At 44.0% G+C, this 15,083-nt stretch overlaps 1 protein-coding gene across 7 annotated transcripts in view; it reads right to left on the bottom strand.

The window, feature by feature from the left end:
• Positions 1–14,876, bottom strand: part of vps13d (vacuolar protein sorting 13 homolog D) — a 73,826-nt gene extending 58,950 nt beyond the window's left edge. For 4 of the 7 annotated variants that reach the window (XM_072366703.1, XM_072366705.1, XM_072366707.1 and 1 more), the window contains exons 1-14: positions 14,384–14,876; positions 12,593–12,787; positions 12,277–12,354; positions 11,770–11,960; positions 11,112–11,192; positions 10,461–10,577; positions 7,232–7,336; positions 6,567–6,737; positions 5,460–5,560; positions 5,149–5,317; positions 3,079–3,180; positions 1,949–2,138; positions 1,586–1,768; positions 93–223 (exon numbers count right to left, since the gene is read on the bottom strand). In XM_072366703.1, coding sequence (XP_072222804.1) covers positions 93–223; positions 1,586–1,768; positions 1,949–2,138; positions 3,079–3,180; positions 5,149–5,317; positions 5,460–5,560; positions 6,567–6,737; positions 7,232–7,336; positions 10,461–10,577; positions 11,112–11,192; positions 11,770–11,960; positions 12,277–12,354; positions 12,593–12,689 — 1,716 coding nt within the window. In that variant the 5' untranslated portion in view covers positions 12,690–12,787; positions 14,384–14,876. Of the gene's footprint in view, positions 1–92; positions 224–1,585; positions 1,769–1,948; positions 2,139–3,078; positions 3,181–5,148; positions 5,318–5,459; positions 5,561–6,566; positions 6,738–7,231; positions 7,337–10,460; positions 10,578–11,111; positions 11,193–11,769; positions 11,961–12,276; positions 12,355–12,592; positions 12,808–14,383 lie in introns of all 7 variants that reach the window. The other 3 variants (XM_072366706.1, XM_072366709.1, XM_072366704.1) reach the window with 2 other exon arrangements.
• Between the last annotated feature and the right edge of the window lie 207 nt (positions 14,877–15,083).

Below are 15,083 nucleotides of genomic sequence, written 5' to 3'. Positions count from 1 at the left end.
GTTAAAAACATGATGACTTTGAATCAGAGCCTGAAAAAAGTACAGCTTTCATGTACTTTAGGATATTTCCATCTCCACCCATCACTGCTTACCATTTTAGGAGACACCAGGACCGGGAAGATGGTGCCCTGAGTGGTCAGGTCCCTCAGGAACAACCCGCCCAGCTTAACAGACAGTAAAGAGGACTCAGAGCGAGGAAGGGACTCTACCATCACCTTCACCCCTGCACAAGTGTGGTTACAGGAAATTCACTTCAGTATGACCAGCTGTACACAATACAAGTCTAATGCAAGAACTGAACCAGTCTATGGGGCAAGAGTCTTCCCAGCGCCACAATAACACAAGCCTTTGGCCTGCTCCTCAGAAGCAGTTTCACATCCTATCAGGTGATTATCTTCACTCAATTGTTGGACGTACTGTTCTAAATAAATTGCAGGGAAGTCATGAAATTGTCCAACAATCCCTGATATCTAGACCTGCCAAACTACATTTGAAAAGCTGAAACAACAATCGCTGATGATAGATCTTTACATGTTAAAATGTTCCAGAATTAATAGATTTTCATATATGTACAAATTTACTGTCCTAAATAAGACGATTCCTGGAAATATAGAAACAGACGGGTGACAAGGAAAACAGTAACAGATGTGAGCATGAAGGGAGAGGTAGTATTTATGTCAAGTTTTATAGAGGACTTTTGCAAAGCATTGTGAAAAAGTCCTGGTTCACTCCTCATTTCTTTCTAAATATCCCAGAAAACAGGAACCAGCTGCAGAGATTCACTGAAACATGTTCAAACATGAACATAAATCCAGAATCTGAGGCAGAACCAGAGTTTTTTTATCAGTTCTCAGCAGCTTTAAAGTGAATATCTGGTCTGAGCTCCTTTATTCTCCAACACAGCCTGAACCCTCTGAGACAAGCTTTCTGTCATTTCTTTAAGGAGTCTTCAGGAATAGTTCTCCAGGCTTCTTGAAGGACATCCCAAAGCTCTTCTTTGGATGTGGGCTGCCTTTTGTTCTATCCTCTTACAAGGACTGAACAGAAAATGAGTTTTTATAAAAGCAGCAATTGTCCAAAGAAAAACTTTGAAACCCGTTCAGAAAGCCTGGAGAACTGCTGCTCAAGAGACAGAGAAAGTCTGGCTGCTTGGAAGCTCAAACAAAGAGAGGGTGGATGGACACTTGTTGTGAGATGACCCAGAATTTGCAGCACCACTAAGCAACCACAAAGAGCAATGGGCTCTTGGGTCTGGGACAACGTTCTAAAGAAGCACAGATCAGGGGTGGGTACTAAATAAATCCCAGACCCTAAAGGACTTCTATTAGACAAAACAGAGTGCTTCAACACATTTCTTCATCATCTAATAGAATATTTCTGCAATTAATAACCAGAAAGTAACAGGGAAGGTGGTGTGCACAGAGAAGTAAATCACTAGTCTGAGCTGCCAGATTTCTCAGAGCTGTACTCTCAGCAGTGCCTTAAGGAATGAACATCAGATTTTATAAAACACACACTGCAGTCACAAGGAAGAACACAATGCAGCTGCACAGTGCCTCATGGACTTTCCACGACTTGAGTGCACCTGAGAATTCCAGCTGGATGACCCCACTCTCATGCAGCGTGTGTCCCCTCCTGTCCTGGTGGAAGAGAGTAACTCCTCCTTTCTCCAGTAAGAAATCCAGCCGAGCAAACACATGATCTCGCCTGGTAAATGTGTTCAGAGAGTGAGAATCCTCCAAAGGGTCAAACAAGTCCTCTGTCTCTGCTGGAGGAGCATGGAGGAAAAAAAACTCAACCATGTTAGACTGCATCCATCATCTTACATCACAAATAAGCAAATCAAAGCCCTTCCTGATGCAAAAGCATTTGTTGAAGCTTAAAAATGGACTAAAGACAGAAGCCAAATCATCCCCCCTCTGGAAAAAGTCAGGAGTGTGCCCCTCACCTAAGATATCCCAGGAGGATGGACTTGGCAAGAGTTCTTCAGGTCTGTCCGGGTCCTGGGAGTCTCCATACCAGCCCCCCCAACCTGGGAACCAAGACTGCAGGTACTGAATCATCCCTGAGCTGCCACTTTTCGGAATAGATGTGGTGGGTAGCGCAGGCTGGGGGTCGCTGCTCGGCTCTCGCACATTCTGGAAGAGGACACAAAGGAAAACTGTAATTAAGAACAAGGAGTGCTGCCATCATGCCACATACAGCACAAAGGAGAGTTCAGATGAGGGAGCTTTCCCATCCTCTTACTACCTCCACCTTCTTCTACGTTTCATTGATCTTAAAATGGATTCTGTTCTTTATTTCTCATCAAACTACACAATACGAGACCGTAACAAAGAAAAAACTCTTTGTTAAATCGTGAGTGAAATTCACTGAAAGCACACTGTGTACAGATGTGTGGGACATGACTATGTGTGTCTGTAGAAGGTCCCACAGTTTATAGAACATGTCTGAATTCCCTGAGAGGGAGAGAGCTGTTCACCGACATGTCTAACAGGGTCTGAGAGCCTTCATCAGCCAGCTCTCTAGCAACAATTTGTCTGAATTAACAGCACTGAACTCGATTTCATCAGACTTGTACTGAACTCGTTTGCATTCTTTGTAAAGTGCCCTAAGATGACTTTCAGTGTGAACCAGTGCCATGTAAATAAACTGCACTGGACTGAGTTTCCTACAGAAACCAGGCACTGTCCATCATGGCATCCAGACAGAGACAAAGTTCAGAATTCACACTTGAGGCACACAGTCAAGAACACAGAAAAGTGTCTTCAGGAGAACTCCGAGTCTGTCATTGTCGCCAGAAGTGCCTTCACCAAGTCTTAAGCTGGGGTCTGGGTGGGAGATTATCTTTAAGAAATTTACAACACGTTTTTATTTGGTCAGCGTGCAGCATTGTGTGCAGACTGATGAGACAAGGAGTGAGCAACAGAGCAAAGTGTGGAAACATCTGAAACCTTCCATGTACATGGCTAAACACTGAACCTCTGAGGGAGCATCTGAACATACCTCTGAGGGAGCATCTGAACATACCTCTGAGGGAGCATCTGAACATACCTCTGAGGGAGCATCTGAACATACCTCTGCGATCTCCTCCTGCTTTCGAAACCAGTCGTGGACGATTTCTCTGAGACAGTGCAGTTCCTCTAACGTCTGTTCCTCCTCCACTCGTTCCAGCTCACACTGCACGACAGACCAGAGAACGTGTAAAAGAACCACCTTAGTCTGGCATTACTGCATCACAGCTTGTGAAAAAAACTGTGCTCCTCTTCATGTAATTAGAGAGAAGACTTATATTAAAGTAGCATTATGTCAGAGGTCAGAGGATAAGCTGCCAACATTCTCCATCAGACATGGTTTGGAAGCAGACATTTCTGTCTTCTTCTGCTGTGACTGCTGGCCTCTGCAGAGCCAAGACAGAGGCCACAGTCTGACCTTTCCCTTCAGAACTTTGCTTCATTCTTTACAGTTTTGTGAACAGCTCAGTAAAAGTCTTCCACAGGACACTGTGGGCCCCCCTCACAACAAATTCAACACAATCTGGCATCCCAAATCAGCATCAGAACAGTCAGAACACAGACCTCCTTAACCCTATAACCCTATATAATCCTTAAACCTATGTCTGTGTTTCAGGAGATTACACAGAAACTGGGTTCAATTTGTGCAATCTGACTGTGAACGACTCAGACATTCAAGGTTGGAAGTAAGTTGAAAACAGAAAGGTTAAAGGGGAACTCCAGTATTTTTAAACCTACACCTTATTTCTGGCATGAAATTTAGATTACTCGAGATCGGCGTATATCCATATAATGGAGTGAATGGGGCAGGGACGATGCGGCCTCTAAATAAGGCATTATCTGTCTTTATTTCACCAATACTTTAAGAAGAATGAATGAATGAACGTGTGCTATAGCTCTGTTAGCTCATAGCTGCTGTTATGTGGCTACTTGCAGCTATAGGAGAGCTAACGGAGGGATTTCTACACAGGCACTCTACTGGGACCACTTCATCCACGCCCCCTTGGAGGACAGTTTATTTACTCCTTGCACTGTGACAGTCGGCTAACTTCACACAGAGTTTGCTACTGCTAGTTTTGTGCATCATGGCAGGATATTTATCAGATTTTGACAACGTGAACGATGACTTTGAGTACGATGGACGTTCTTACCGGAGTGAATGAGCACATCCTCTACATGAACCAGCAAGTGAAATGAAATGACAAGTGAACCAACAACAGAAGCAAAAAATATTTAACAAATCAACCTTTGACTTCATGATGATCTCAGATAAAGTGGGGAAAAAGTCCTGTTTCGCTCCTCATTTCTTTCTATATTTCTTAGCAAACAGGAAACAGCTGCAGAGATTCACTGAAACATGTTCAAACATGAACATAAACCCAGAATCTGAGGCAGAAACAGAGTTTTTATCAGTTCTCAGCAGCTTTAAAGTGAATCTCTGGTCTGAGCTCCTTTATTCTCCAACACAGCCTGAACCCTCTGAGACCAGCTTTCTGTCATTTCTTTAAGGAGTCTTCAGGAATAGTTCTCCAGGCTTCTTGAAGGACATCCCAAAGCTCTTCTTTGGATGTGGGCTGCCTTTTGTTCCGTTCTCTGTCAGATGATCCCACACTGCTTCAATAATGTTGAGGTCCGGGCTCTGGGGAGGATTCATCCCTCCATAAGACCTGTTGCCACTGATTTTCAGTCCACTTCTTGTGTCATTTGGCACAGCTCAGCCTTTTCTCCCTGTTTCCCTTCCTTAAGAACGGCTTCGTGACAGCCACCCTTCCATGGAGCCCATTTCTGATGAGGCTTGGGCCAACAGTAGATGGATCAGCTGAAGGTCCAGATGCATCTCTCAGGTCCTGTCAGGTCACAGCTGGATTTTTTCCTCTTTCTTAAGGACATCACTTTCAGATCCTGTTCATCTGCTGTAGATAGTTTTTTAGGCCTGACACTTCTTCTTTTGTCCTCCACAGTCAGGCAGAGTTATGCATTAATGGAAGTCTACAAAATGCTTCAATCTGCTTTAAAGTTTGCACATCTTAAAAGTTATATTGCTAAAATGTGCAGACCCATCAAAGTGTTGCAGTCTATGTATTAAAGCATATCAGAAATGTGTCATTCATCTGTCTGCACCACTGTGTCATACCTCCTCTTGTGGACTCAGGGGAACTCCTTTGAGCCTTGACAAGTAGAGGCTGGTGTAGGTCTGCACGTCTCTGGCCCGCTGCAGGGCAAAGATCCAGCTGTCTCGCCGCCGCTGCTCCCTGATCTCGCTAAGGTTAGCCTGAATGGCAAACATCCACCACTCCCGACAGCTAAAGAGAAAACATTGTTACAGGATCAAACCTGATTTCAAAGAAACGAACATCACAAGCAGTAGAAGTCAAAGTGGGGGGCTTTACTAAACAGACTAGACTGATGTCAGAGTCCAACCCTTTTTTCTTAATTCCAACTTACTTCCCAGAAATTGGGACTTGAGGTCTCCACTTTCTGTACAGCATCCCCCTCTCTCTGCGATCCAGCTCTTTAAGGAAAGCCATTATCTGCTGGTACTGGACCTGAAAACAAGAAAAACATCTTCCTAACCTTTGATCTTTGACACACTTTCTTTTGGATAATGAGGGCTCATGCTAGCTTCACTTTTATACGCACATCTCCCTTTGTCACACTCTATCACACACACTTCATTCTAAATACAGCGATGTTCTGCGGTGCATTGCAGCAAAGTGGCAGCAAGTCGCAGTAGTTCTGATTATAATCTGAATATCTAATATCTTAGACTTTTCTGGTTAGAAGCTGTGTTGTTTGAGTGGACTCTTCTTGTATTTTTGACATTTTTCAGCATTTGTGATGATGACACAATCCTCGTTTATAAATGAGAACAGCTAATTGAGATTTCCAAAAATCGCCTTGAAAGCATTGAAATGTTGTGTCTGTAGCCTTGAAACGAGGTTATGATATCACAATCTGTGTCGGCAGCAGCACAGACTGCTAGAATAAAACAGTACAACTCTGTTTCCAGGTGATATGGATGTAAAATCAGATCCTCTGTTTCACAGGGACATGTCCGGGATTCCACCATCTGTTGTGAACAAGCTCAATGATACCTTCACACTTGCTTTTGTCGTTGCTCCTGATGTCTCTGTCAGCTCATATTGTCTTAAGCTGAGTGGAGAGGAGTTGGAGTCTGGTGTATGTACACCATTCTTTGGAAATGTTCATTCATTCAAGACTTCAAGTAGCAACTGACAAAGCATTATCTTACATTTAATACCTATACAAATTAGTTCATATTTGCAGTTATATCTAAACCCACACAAATAGGTGAATGTTAATAAAAATGATTGCAATGTCTCCAGGCATCACGTGATATTTTGATTGAAAGTTCTAAGTCTAAAAGTATTGAAACGGTACCACAGTATTCATACTTCCTGGCCTAAGCACAGGTGGTCTGAGCATGCCAAAATATCATCCACATGAATGCCCAGATCTGAGGCTTCCCAGCAGAACCCTGCTCCATAGAGCAATAATCAGGTCGCCTGTCAACTTAGTTTTCAGACAAACCTGTGAAAGACGCAAGGACAGTTGCTCCAGCTGAACCTGGCCTTCAATCCGAGGGCTGTGTCGAGACCTCAGAGGCTCCTTGGAAGTGTTTCTTCTGAGCAGCACAGAGGCACACACTGGTTCAAAGATGTACTGATGTTCACGACACTGCATACACTGGGTCATTGCATCCTGTGCAGTTAGAAAACAATTCAGACTACTTGTATGGAAGCAGAAAACAATGTGCAAAGCCTGTGCATTTACTTAATGTACTACATCTCCTTGTGCCTGTGTTCTGTGCTTCACAACAGAACAAAATGTAAGAATGACATAAAAAATAAATCAAAATACAAAAGCACAGCAATTTATCTTTGGCTTCTTTTATCAGAAATCTTCACGAGACGTACTGAAGCACGTTGTTGGGGTTGTCATTACATCCTATCAATGGATTTATACTTTCAATTCACTAAAACTGACATCATGACCCTTTTGAAATGTTTCCATTGACGTGATGCTGGTCAGTTTGTGCCCAACAGCAGAGATTAACTTATTATATTTATCTTATTTACCACAGAAAATAGGTCAACTCTGACATATCTGTGTCTGTGTCACTCAGTGTGGGTAGGAAGCACCTAGAACAAAGCTTGTGGAAAAGAAAAGCCTAATGAAAACCTGACAGAGCTGACCTGAATCTGATTTGCAGGCAGCTTTCCAAGAATTTCACACTCTGTATCCCAGTAGACACTGAAGTCTTCGATCTCCAGCTGCTTTTGTCGGACGAGCTTCTGTGCCTGCAAAAATCGAGTCCCTCAGTTCAGAGTTGTGAACCAAGGCAGTGTTCTAATATGAAGTCTTTACTTAACACATTCACAAAGTCAGTCTCCATCATTTCCATACCATGATATTTACTTTTGACCGTTTTGTACCTGTTCTCACATATAAAAATGCACCCTGTAATCCTGAAGTGGCTGTGGAAAATGAATGAATATCAAAATACAAAGTTATGCAAGAAGGTGACATTATTTCAGCAGATGTATTCTACTCCATGTAGAGAACTACAGGACGCTCCGACCACACCCACCAACTCACTTTCATGTTCTGCAACACAGATTTAGTTGACTTAAATGTGATTGATATAATTCATCGATAGGACCACGCAAGTCAACATATGGTTCATGTGGCTGTATGGATCATGGTGGCCTGACGGTTTCTCCTGCAGTGCTGCCTGAGGGCTCCGAGCTCATCCAACAGTGGTCTCTGTCCTTGGCCTTTCCACACTGAGATTTCCCCAGACTCCCTGAATCTGTTCACAATATTCTGCTCTGTAGCTGCTGAAAGACCAAAGTTCTTTACAGTCTGACTCTGAGAAATATTACCTGAACTTATTGACGATGAGTTTGATAAAGAAAAAAAAAAAAAAGCCAAAGGAGAGTGCTCTGACTTACAGGGCACCCATAAATACTGGAAACATCTGGTCTGTTGAACGGAAAGCTGGCCCAGAGCATTTTACACCTCAAATCTGGAGTTCAACAGAAATTATTATTTTATTCTATAATTATTCATTTTAGACTGTTGAGGCTTCATATCCAGATCAGATCAAAGCATCCACACATGGATGAGTAAATAAAGCAAACAAAGAGGCCATGTGCTCACCTGATACACAAGCAACAGACAGATAAACTTTAAGGTAATGTTTCACTGTGCAGTAATCACAGTTAATAGTAACTTCATAGTTAACTTCACCGATAACTACAAGTCACTGCGGCACCATTAATGTCAGCGGGGAGGACCTGAAGCCTAACATCCAGCACTCACAGAGGGTCTTTTAAACACACAATCTAATTTTTGAGACAGATGTTCAACATAAAGTAGATAGCACATGGCTGATAAGCACAATACTTCCAAAGCCATTTGTCAGCCATGTTTAGATGTCAGTGATAATATTCACACAGCACTTCAGTTTCATCACATGAATAACATGTTCCAGCTGAGACTGATGCTGTATCCAGTGTTATTACATAATAATTACTGTTTGATATTTTAGGTCTACTTCCAACAAGTTTCTTTCCGTGTTTTTAGTTTAGTTTAATAGACTGACGTGTTGCTTGATAATCAGTCAACTCATTTCAACTTCAAATCTGGGAATCTAATACTAATCAGAAAATGTTGTTCAACAGTAGTTCATAAGTAAATGAAATGAAAACTACTTTCTTCATCCCAAAGAGAAGTTCTATTGTTCCAACGCCTGTTTTCTTTGGCAGTAATCATCATTGTGCCTGGTTCCTGCTGCTGTACCTCTCACATACTTACAGAAATGATACAGAGATGACACAACATGATACACTGAAGGTTTCCAATAATGCAGCTGTGTCTGCGTCTCTCCTGGCAGAGCAGGCTCTCCTCCATCTTTGAGCTGCTCTTGCTTACAACCTCTCCTCATTGTTGCCAACTTAAAGGCTTTATTTTAACAAACGGTAACCACTCTACAGGAGCAACTTCCTGGCCAAACTGTGGCCAACTTCTATGGGAGAGGTCCACGGGACCCTCCCCCTTTCTACACACACTACGGTCCAGGGGACCCTCCCCCTTTCTACACACACTACGGTCCACGGGACCCTCCCCCTTTCTACACACACTACGGTCCACGGGACCCTCCCCCTTTCTACACACACTACGGTCCAGGGGACCCTCCCCCTTTCTACACACACTACGGTCCACGGGACCCTCCCCCTTTCTACACACACTACGGTCCACGGGACCCTCCCCCTTTCTACACACACTACGGTCCAGGGGACCCTCCCCCTTTCTACACACACTACGGTCCACGGGACCCTCCTCCTTTCTACACACACTACGGTCCAGGGGACCCTCCCCCTTTCTACACACACTACGGTCCAGGGGACCGTCCCCCTTTCCACACACACTAGGGTCCACGGGACCCTCCCCCTTTCTACACACACTACGGTCCAGGGGACCCTCCTCCTTTCCACACACACTACGGTCCACGGGACCCTCCCCCTTTCTACACGCACTACGGTCCAGGGGACCCTCCCCCTTTCTACACACACTAGGGTCCACGGGACCCTCCCCCTTTCTACACACACTACGGTCCAGGGGACCCTCCCCCTTTCTACACACACTACGGTCCAGGGGACCCTCCCCCTTTCTACACACACTACGGTCCAGGGGACCCTCCCCCTTTCTACACACACTAGGGTCCACGGGACCCTCCCCCTTTCCACACACACTACGGTCCACGGGACCCTCCCCCTTTCTACACACACTACGGTCCAGGGGACCCTCCCCCTTTCTACACACACTAGGGTCCACGGGACCCTCCCCCTTTCTACACACACTACGGTCCAGGGGACCCTCCCCCTTTCTACACACACTAGGGTCCACGGGACCCTCCCCCTTTCTACACACACTACGGTCCAGGGGACCCTCCCCCTTTCTACACACACTACGGTCCACGGGACCCTCCCCCTTTCTACACACACTACGGTCCACGGGACCCTCCCCCTTTCCACAGGAGGGGTTACTCTGTTAGGCCTCCTCAGACTCAAACATTTTCACCTTCCAAAGAATGAAGCACGCTTAGTTACATCACTTTCTGTGTAGTGGGGGGGCTCTCTGCTGAGTGACAGAGAGGGAGATGAAGGCACTCTGACTCTTCTCATGTCTCTGTATCGTGGTAAAGTACAAAGAAACACCTGGAAGGGTTTTAATTTGATGACAGACTTTATGGAAGTATTCCTCAGTGCGTGTGACATTTAGTTAAAAGTTATGTCAGTTATCTAGAAACATAAAAGTAGCACATCGAGGCTAAAATGATAAGATTTAACTGCTGATGTTCTCATGAAAATAGTTGTTCAAAAGAAAGGTTTAAAGCATGAAGTTTCAATAAACACTTACCGACTCTGTGGAGGGGTTCTGAGCAGATACGTTGTTGATACAAACCCCAAAAGAAAAGGGCTTCTCTGGGCTGGAAGAGTCATCCTCAAAACGAAGATGCACGTTTTGGATGTTCAGCTGCACACATGAGGTGGAAAATCCCAATTCAGTCTGTAACTGTCAGCTGCTGTTAATCATGACAACAGCCTGGAATGTACCTTCATTTAATTTAATGCCATTCACATGAGTATGTGTGTTTACTGCATGTCCTTTCTTTCATAGAGGACGCTCTTGTGTTTCCTGTGCTACAGGTGATAATAAAGGAAGCTTCCACTCAGTTACTCCCAGGACATACGATTCAACTGGACTCAACTACTGTGGTGGAAATTCGCACAAGGAAAATTAAGAGAGCTCTAATACGGGAATTACTTTAATTTCTGGGAATATCTGGGATACTATATAATATCTGGGAAGACGCCGGTAAGTCACTCTTTGTTGGTTCAGCTGGTGAGTCACATCATTTTAATCTTTGCAGGTCAGATGTGATTCAGAAAGTTGTTTCCATTTCCATTAATGTGCATAGAGTCTTCCTCAAAACAGAGGAAAACCACTTGAAGACAGAGGACAAACTGGGTTGTTTATGACACAGTACACCACTGATCTGTAGCTTACCTCAATGTTTTCAACAATCCTGGTGACAACTGAGGCAGTGGCAGAGTACCAGTACGACTCTCCTCTCTGTTCACACTCACTCTGCAGAAGCACACACAGCACACATATGTACATCTTATACGTACACATAAACAGACACTGTCCACGCTAATGAGGAACATGAAGAAAAAGGGTTCAACTAGAAAAGTTAGGCAATGTGGCAGCAAATACAAAGCAGGCCAAGCTGCACCAGTCAGTTCCACCAGATTATTAAAAATCAGTCGCAGAACATTGGAGTACGAGTTCAGGGGTCTTTTTAACGTAGACTCAGGGGGGCTTCCACACCTAACTGGTGCGGTCCAAGCTGCCAGACTCAGTTAGATGCACAGAAATATAAGAGCGAGCTAAACATCCGCAGGATTACCAGCTGGCTTTTGGCCAGTATAGACAAAAAGCTCCCTCTAAACCAATGAAAATCAAGTTTGTATGCTGAAAGCTTCCCGACAACTGCTGATGATGAACAATGAAGGCAGACAACTGTCAAAGCAAAACTAAAAGAAAGGCCAACATATCTGAAGCTTGCTGCCATCATCAGTCAGAGATGTGGTGAGAACACGGCAGCTGTACCTGAAACTGAAGGAGAACAAAACACACAACCTCAGACAAGCCAGGCACCTACTTTGAATTTGTCTTCCAGAGCCTTGAGGAGGCGTTTTTTGCGCTCCCTCTCTTCCTCTCTTTCCTTTTCTCCATCATACTCCTGCGGCTGGGCAGGGCCAACAATCAGGTTGAGCTGGGACATGGAGATGACCCACGGGTCACTGTGAGGCCGGTAGAAAGGGATCTGGAGTGTGATCTTTCCAATGAACCCTGCAGGAAACAGCATGCAGTATGGATGACTGTTCTGTTCCTTATTTAGAAATGACACAATGTGACTACAAATATTTGACATTTATTGTAAAATTTGACTATTTTTCTCCACTTCATTAGATAGTTTTCATACATTGTAAAAAACAATAATAATGATATCCAAAAGTACAGGGCTCTGATGAAATCATAAAGGAAGGCAGTTATTTTCAATCAACTTCAGAGTGAATTCACATGAGCGGCCCGCAGCTGGGAGGAGAAGCAACTGCTGGGTTTACAGGCCGGGTCCGACGACTCTTTAGGTTTTTTCATCACCCACCTGCTTTGACCTCAAAGGGCAAGTCAAACTCTCGGAGGGCATCTTTCCTCAGTGGAAGGTTTTCCAGCTCCACTGCACCTGTAGAATTACAAGACACAAGCGGACAAGATGCCACAATTTCTTTAGACATGCTGATGACTGCATCCAAGGGAAGAAAAGGAAGAATATCTTTTTTTATATACTAAACCTATACATAGTAATCTTTCTCTATTATGTCTTAAGACATATATATATATATGTACATACATACATATAAATAAATACGAGAGGGAGAGAGACATATCTATATATGTAAACATGTATCACTAATAATTACCTTTCAGGAGGGCGATGGAGAGCTGATCTGTGTTCAGATTGCTGACATATTTTCCCAAATAAGTGTTGAGCACCCAGGCAACAAGACCCTCCAACATCCTGGTGGCTCAGAGATGATGTGAGAGCAGCTCTGAGGTTTGGCAGGAAATGGTGTTGAGAAACCGCTTGACTCTGGATTGTTGGAGGCCCTCAATGCCTAACAAAGACAGGACAGAACTACAGAACTGATGCATCTGTTCATGGTGTCAGAATGGAATTGAACTGCTGAGATGATCAACTCTATATTCATTTGGTACACATTTCTGTTTTCATTCTGAAACAAGTGATGGAGAGTCAAGACTTGTCAGAATCTTCTCTAAAATGGAGAATTTCATAAACTTACTTTTTCATATCCATAAGTAGCTACATGAATTTCAAAACTGTCCTTCTACTGATACATTTGAGATACAGCCCAAGTGTCAGTTTGTAGTTTCTAAAACTTTTTTAGACACAATCACTGAAAATTACAGCAGTGTGGGGCTACAGTTTCAAGCTTGAGCTCGCAGTACCAGGTCAGCGAACAGAATGTTTCCATTGAGTTTTATCAGGATCACACAAAGAAAGTTTCCCTTATGGCCAGTTTCTTGCTCCCCGGCCCCCACACACTGCATTGCTGTCTGGAAAAACATACCAAATGAAGTCAGCATGTTACTTTCCAGCTTACTGAATTGGCCAACCATTCAGAATGGTGGCCATTATTATCAATTAGGTTTTTTATTGTAGAGCACATTGAGCACATCTACCTGGTGTCTGACGGCTGCTGCCGTTTAACACCGACTGACCGAAACAGTCAGTTGAAAGGGCTCAATATAAAGTCTGCAACACTGTTACTCGAGTAATCATTTCAGTCCAAAGTGCAATTCATCTGAGGAGTTATAGCATGCAGAGAACAGTCGGTCAGTGTGGTGAGACACCAGGTACAGAAGGACGCTGACAGCTGGAGTGCAGTGCTTCTTTAGGTTCATGATTTCTAAAGGCTAGCCTAAGGGTTAGGGTTAGCGAAGAGCAGCTAGGAATTATTTTAAACAGCTGTAGATGACCAAGAGCCATTCCCACAGCTGGCTGTGTGGATAACTCCGTGCAGACAAAAGGTACCTTTTGTAATAAAGTTGGCTTGTTAGCATTAAATTAGCATATGCATCATTGATGTAACAGGCCGACCACCAGCCCACAGTGGCAGACCACTGAGAGGCAGAGCCTGTCGTTGTATTGGACCGCTAAGGGTCCACCATCAGACACTTTTAGATCTCAGCCCTGCTGGTAAAACCGAACTGATAAAAAGTTGATAAAGTTGGGCAAAACCCTCCTGTTAAAACCTCTGTGGTGTAAGGTTTGCACTGCCTCCATATCATACTGTATCATCATTAGAGATGATTGCCAGTCCAGATAATAAATGTGGGTGAAAAGAAGGTGTGTGTGCGTCTTAACAGTAAACTTCGTCATAGTTTAAGACGGTAGTTCAACTAAAGTTAAAGTTCGTCTACAGGCTGGTATTCTCGGTGTTAGCTTGACACTAAAATAGGCCACAGTTTGGATATCAACACCAGACTGGTGCTAACGTCGTTTTGTTTTTAGCAGCTAACATTCATGGCTTAGCTAAAGGAGTAACACAATCTAACGGCAGTCGACGACAAACTGTAGCCGAGGCCGTCTGTACCGATTCAACATTGGCAAAAAACAGAAATACAAGGAACCTAAAAGCAACCTGAAAGTTAGCATTAACAGCACCAAGCTACCCACTCTGCTGACTTACCGCCAAAGACGAAAGTTGTTATGGAGCGAGCTTTGAGTCCATGTCGCTGTGAAGCTAATGCCACTGACAGCAGGTGCTCATGTCTGGTCAAAACCCCTCACGATAGAGAGGGTTAGCGGTACGTGAACTGCATAGCGTCGACTGTCAGCATATGTTCCCACTTCAGCTATGCAACAGACATTAGTTCACCGAAGACAAGACGCAGTAATAGTGGTCTAAAGCAACAGCAGCTGGTGGTGGTGACTGACCGACAGGACAAGGTTGTGATCCCAGTTAGCTAGCTACTTAGCTGAAACTCTCATGTACAGCTGACAGCTTAAACCCAAAAACAACCCTTCTTCTTTAAGTCGGACTGACAGGTAACAACAACCGTGTTGGTTTCCATGAACAGCATAGAAGAGTCCCAACGAATACAGGCTCGATTGCCGTGTTTCAAACTTCTGAGGTATGTCACCGTCTCCACAGTAAACACACTTCCGAGTAACATTTGCTTCCTGTCACATGACAAAAACAAACCATTCCACTTGTGCTGCTTTCAAGACCTGCGGGAAACATGCAACATCACGTGCGCCGAAAGACAAATGTCCCTGTTCCTCTAAGAAATTTTACTATCCAGAAGCTGTAATCTGTTCTGAGACTCACACAGATGACAACGCTGTAATGTAATGTGTCTGGTTCGCAGCTCGCGAAACTAATCGTG

This window comes from Leuresthes tenuis, unplaced genomic scaffold, assembly GCF_036924035.1.
Source record: "Leuresthes tenuis unplaced genomic scaffold, fLeuTen1.0.hap1 SCAF_16, whole genome shotgun sequence".
Taxonomy (NCBI): domain Eukaryota; kingdom Metazoa; phylum Chordata; class Actinopteri; order Atheriniformes; family Atherinopsidae; genus Leuresthes; species Leuresthes tenuis.
The sequence above is the reverse complement of the archived record's forward strand: the minus strand, read 5'-3'. Positions and strand labels throughout refer to the sequence as shown.